Raw genomic sequence first — 6000 nt, 5'->3', positions numbered from 1 at the left:
GTGGGATCTCTCTGCTTTCCTTTCTGTTAATAGGTACACAGTGGGAAAGGATGAAAAAGCCAGTGTGGTGTAGTGGTTTAAATATTGGCCTAGGATCCCAAGAAACCAGGGTTCGAATCCCTGCTCAGCCATGAAATCCCAACAGAACCCTACTCTGCTCCATCTTTTGACCTCTAATGAGCGCATCAGATAGAGTTGTGCTGCAGTGCCACCTACTGGCTATTTTTACTACCACAGTCATTCTATCCAAGAGTAGCCACATTGGCCATATAGCAAAATATTATTATTATTATTATTATTATTATTATTATTATTATTATTATTAATTATAAAGCACTGTAGGTTTACACAGCACTTTACAAAGTAAATAGTCTAAATACAGATAAAAGCCTGCCTATGGCGTACAGTCTAAAAACAGAAAGGGAAGAAATTATAAAATTAACAACACATCATTAAAATAACTCTAAAGCTCTGAAGAAATTAAAGGGGGAAATAATGTAATTACGGGATTCAATGTTTATTATTTATTTGTGTATTTATTTATTCCATTTCTTCACCGCCTTTCTTCCAAAAAGGGGACCTAAGGCAATCCACAAGATAAAAACACTGGTAAACCATTAGTAAACCATTAGTAATAATTAGTTTAGAAACTAAAGGTCAAGTTTTTATATTCAGGAAAGAAAAGGAGACACATATTATAGGTAAATATTGAAAAATAAATGAGAATAATGTAATGTAAGGAGGTGTCATTGAGACCTATGTTATAGAGGATTGAGGAAAGTCTTATTTTAATGGTGAGCAGAGGGAGGTAAGACTGGTAGGGGATGTTAGGATGGATTTTTCTTTTTATCTCTTTTTCTGGCTCTGTTTTTTTCCTCCTTTTTTGTTTAGTTTATGATATAGTCAGTTCTTGTATGTTTGTTTTTAACTTTTGAAAATTATTAATAAATATTATTTGGGGAAAATAGTGATACCATTATTGGACCAACCAAAATACACAATATACATGTTGAAGCTTCCAAGGCTCCATGGCTTCTTCATCAGGCAAAAATGCATACAGGGGTGGGGGGGAATGACAGTGTTAGTCATAAGCCTGCATTTTGTCAAGATCTTCTTGTCGCTGTTCACAGTATCTTTTTGTGTTGCTAATAAAAAAAGAGGAAGGGCTGGCCGGCCTGAATATCCTTCCATACCATCTGAACTTAGGACAAAAACAATATCTTCAAAAAATGGCTAACCTATGGCTAACATAATCATTTTCCCCTCCTGTATGAAATTTAACACCTTTGCCTGATGAAGAAGCCAGCAGAACTTTGAGAGACTGCAACATGTATATTGTGTATTTTGATTGGTCCCATAAAGATATCACTGTTTTGTAGATTTTGGATGTTATTGTATTTTTCTCAGGAGATTATCACATGGGGGAGGAGCTGTCATTTTCCCGTCCTTCCCGCATGATTGTGAAAGGACTTTCAAACGACGTTGCGCTTGTCTGCACATGATCCCGTCTGGAAAACGCAAGTGACAGGGATCGCACGAAAGCCTTTCAAATGATGTCACGCTGATCCTGTCATTGTCCTTTCATTGAAGCGCCATTGCCTGGCATTTTGCATTAAGGGGAGTTTGCATTAAAACAATGCAGCTTCAATGGCAGGATAATGACAGGATCAGCACTACATCTTGAAAAGCTTTTGCATGATTGCTGTCACGGATGGGATAAAGATGGGGGGGTGATCCCGTCCCTGTCCTGTGTCTGATAACCTCCAGTGTCACTCTTTTTAATGAGATGTATATCTAGGGGTGAGGGCCAACATGGTGTAATAGTTTGAGTGTTGCACTAGGACCTTGGGCATGTCTCAGCATAAGAAGGCGGCAGTGGCAAACCTCTCCTGAATAAATCTTGTCATAGAAACTCTATGATAGGGTTGCCATAAGAGTAAAATGTTAAATCAGAGCTGCAGAGTTCCAAATTTGCATGAGAAAAGTTGAAAAAACCAAAGGCATGCCTAGGAGTAAGGGAAAGTGGAGTTGAGGAAGAGGACAGGAAGGGAGCACACCCTCGGTCGTGCAAAAGAAATGCAATGCAGTAAAAGCAGCAATAAAGGCGGTACATTGCCCTTTTTTGTGTGTGATTGCAGTGAGAAAGGGGCTAGTGTGATAAAGTCCTCAGTTATCTTTCAAAAACTGCACTTCTCCAAATTTTGAAATGGAGTTTGTTGATGGGGGGGAAAAAAACCTTTACCAAAAATATATGGGGTGTTATGGAAAGGTGCACACAAATAAACATATGTTTCTGCAAAAAGCATTAATATTAGGGCACAACTGCTTGCAAAAACGTGCATATCAGGTAAAACTGTACAAACAAAAATGCACCCCTGAAAAGAATTGTACAGATATATGGGTACACAATTTCCTGCAGCTGTTGTTGTTGTTGTTAAATCAATTTGAGATGAGGTGAACTTCAGATTGGAATAAGGAAGAACTGGAAGAAACTGAAAATGACAGAATAGATGCCTCTCTGTTCCAAATAGACATTGCATCCAGGCCTTGGGGGCTCACAGCTTTCATATCAGTGGGGCAGTGAAGCCGCTCTGGACTCTAGTCTGAATATGAAAGGAGCAAAACAGTTTGCGTAATCCTATTTTGGAGAAAGTGTTTCAGCTCACTGAACAGCTTCTTTAAATTCAGAGTGGCTGTACCTTACACAAGTCTCCTCTCCCTCTAGAAGATTTAGGATCTTTCTCTCCTGCTGTCCAAATTCTTGTGACTTTGCCCCTTCTCTTGACCTCTAGTGGAATATAGTAGTGCTGCAGTGCCATCTATTGGTGTTTTTACTATTGCAGTACTGTATTTATTATTATTAGTAGTAGTATGTAGAAAGATCTTGTAGCACCTTTGAGACTAACTGAAAGGAAGAATTTGGCAGCATGAGCATTCTTAGACTTCGGTCTACTTCCTCAGATGCTACTGCAGTATTTCTCTCTTTAATGAGATGTACAGTGGGCCCTCCGTCACACAACTCTGTGGCCAACATCTGGCAGATGTTGACCATAGAAGCATGAGCTTTCGTAGACTTCATCTGAGGAAGTAGACTCAGGTTGAAGGTTGAAATGTTGGGCATGTCCTGGAAACAAGGTGACCAGATTTCCTAACTGCAAAGGAAGACGAGGTGCTGTAAAATTTAGGACATTCAAGAAAAATGTAGGACATGACTAAATGAAAAGCTAAAAACACTAACAGAAATATAAATGTGTGCCTCTGAGTCATGCTCAGAATGGAGGAGATTTGGGAATAGCTCCTGGACAGAAGGTTGACATGTAGGACATGTCCTGGAAAAGGAGGACCTCTGGTCATGGTGACTGTGCAAGAGGGAGGGTGAAAACCAAATCCTTCCTATTTTTATGGGCATCCTGTCCACACACAATCTTTTTCCTTTGGACTTCATCTCCCAGGAGCCCCTGCGAAGAGGTAAGTGGGGGGGGGGGGGAAGGTCCAGACAACATTTCCCATCATGCTGGTTTGCTTCATCTGTGGAGAAAAAAAACAGAGTTGGATACTATCACACTGTGAGAATAATCAATTCCGCCTACAGTGATTTTACAGCCTAATTTCAAAGGCAAAATAGAGACTTTGGCTGCCTCTCCAGAGCAGAAATAATGCTGCTTGACACTGCTTCAACTGCCCTGGCTCAGTGCTATGGAATTCTGGGATTTGTAGTTTTGTGAGAGATTTAGTCTTCTCTGTCAGAGAGCACTGGTGTCAAACTACAAATCCCAGGATTACATAGCACTGAGCTGTATTGAGAACGGCAGTACTGTGCTAACAGATAGATAGATAGATATTACTAATGTATATTATTCTGACTCAGCTATGAAACCCACTACGTGGCCCTGGGCAAGTCACACTCTCTCAGCCTCAGAGGATAGCAATGGCAAATCATCATTTGTCAAGAAAACTCCATGATTGGTTCGCCTTAGGGTCCCCGTTAAGTCGGAAATGACTTGAAGGCACACAAACAATATATATATATATATATATATATATATATATATAATAACTATATATATATAAACTGTATAAATATAATAATAATAATAATAATAACAAATATATTTATAAATATATGCTAAACATACTAATTGTGAATACAGCGGATGCTGGGGGTTGGTTCCAAGGTCCCCTGTGGATAACAAAATCCGTGGATGCTCAAGTCCCATTAAATATAATGACACACACACACACACACATATATATATATACACAGACACACATATTCACACACACAGAGAGACACACACATACACACAAAGCGACACACACACATATATATATATACACACACACAGAGACACACACACATACACACACACATACACACACAAATATATATATATATATATATATATATATATATATATATATATATACACACACACACACACACAAACATTTGCACTTCAACTCCCAGAATCCCCGCTCACTCTCGCCACTGGCTGAGGTTTCTGGGAAGTGAAGTCCAAAAAAGACCCCGCCCCCAACGTCTCTGCGGTGCTTCCGTCCACTTCCGCCGAGCGAGGCGCCGCTCCTCTCCTCTCCTCCTCGGAACTACATTTCCCGTCGTGCCTTGCACTCCCTCTTCCCCTCTCTCCCTGACTCCTCCCCTTTCCCTTCCCTTCCTGATACGGAAGCCTAGAGGCGTCGTTCTTCCTCCTCCTCCTGCTGCTGCTGCTGCTTTTCAGCCCAGGGGAGCAGCTAGCGCTGGGCCGTGAGGCCTCTCGGCGGGAGGAGGAGGAGAAGATGGCGGCGCCGCTGCTGTCCCTCTCGGAGGGGGAAGGCGCCCGGGCGCGGAGGAGGGAGCAGCTCAGAGCCTGGGCAGAGGCTGAAGCAGCGGCGGCGGCAGCAGCAGCGACCCCGCCTCCCTCGGGCTCGGCGCCTTTGCCTTCTCCGGTGGCGGAGAACCAAGTGCCCGGGATGGGCTCCGCGGATGGGAGCAGCCCTCAGCATCCCCACCAGCGCCGCCGCCCGCGCGCCGTCCGCTTCGACGCCGCCGCCGAGTTCTTGGCTTGCTGCGCCGGAGCGGAGCTGGAGGCGGCGCGGGAGATGCTGGGCCCGGACCCGGGCGCCGTCAACGGGACCAACGCCGACGGCATCAGCGCCCTCCACCAGGTACAGCCCCCCCTTCCCCCGGGCCTTGGCCTGCTTCCGCGGGGCTCCCTGGGCAAGGCTCCTTCGATCGGAGGGCGCTTGGCCACTGCCCTCCTCCGAGACTTTAGGCTCGCAGCAGCGCTTCTCGGCCCTTGGGCCTCCAGATGCTTTGGACTCCAATTCCCAGAAGCCCCGGTCAGAGTGCTCCTTGTTCAGGGATCCTGGGAGTTGAAGTCCCAATAGGCATAGCAAGCCCTTAAGCACTCCCGAAGCGCTGTACCGTGTGTAAAGAGGCCTCTTTTATACCAAGGACGTTATCGTGGGGTTTCCTTGGCAAGGCTTCCTTTCATTGGGTGGTTTGCCGTTGGCTTTCCCTGGGGCTGAGAGAGTGTGACTTGCCCCAGGTCAGCCAGTGGATTCTATGGCTGAGCCGGGATTCAGACCCTGGTCTCCAGAGTCGTAGTCCAGCCACACAGGCCCTAAGCGGTTTCCAAAAGGGCTTTGAGGCTCAGAGTGACCCATTGGGTTGCTTTCCAGAATCATTGGCCCCATACAGACTGCCAGAATAAAGCTGCTTTGGGTCACTTTGGAGGCGTGCTGTTTAAATGACACATGTGTCCTAAGAGTCCGGAAAGCGCACCAAAGCTATGCTCCCGTCCTAAGGACTGGAAGGCAGCTTCGGTGTTGCTTGCGGACCCTTAGGACGCATGCATCGTTTAAACAGCACACCTCCAAAGTGACCCAAAGCAGCTTTAGTTGGCAGTCTGTATGGGGCCGTAGTCCAACACTCAGACCATTACACCAGGCTGACACTCATCTCTACAGTCAACACATCTGTGAATACGTTAAAAGCTA

At 44.8% G+C, this 6000-nt stretch overlaps 1 protein-coding gene across 8 annotated transcripts in view; it reads left to right on the top strand.

The window, feature by feature from the left end:
• Positions 1–4688: 4688 nt before the first annotated feature.
• PPP1R12C (protein phosphatase 1 regulatory subunit 12C) overlaps positions 4689–6000 on the top strand; it is a 46623-nt gene continuing 45311 nt past the window's right edge. For 3 of the 8 annotated variants that reach the window (XM_089480820.1, XM_089480821.1, XM_089480818.1), the window contains exon 1: positions 4691–5166. In XM_089480820.1, the coding sequence (XP_089336946.1) occupies positions 4798–5166 (369 nt within the window). In that variant the 5' untranslated portion in view covers positions 4691–4797. Of the gene's footprint in view, positions 5167–6000 lie in introns of all 8 variants that reach the window. The other 5 variants (XM_089480822.1, XM_089480819.1, XR_016272002.1 and 2 more) reach the window with 4 other exon arrangements.

This window comes from Sceloporus occidentalis, unplaced genomic scaffold (genome assembly GCF_023333645.1).
Source record: "Sceloporus occidentalis isolate IW3139 unplaced genomic scaffold, rSceOcc1.0.p SCAF_14, whole genome shotgun sequence".
Lineage (NCBI taxonomy): Eukaryota > Metazoa > Chordata > Lepidosauria > Squamata > Phrynosomatidae > Sceloporus > Sceloporus occidentalis.
Note: the sequence above shows the minus strand (reverse complement) of the source record. Positions and strands in the feature narration are given on the sequence as shown.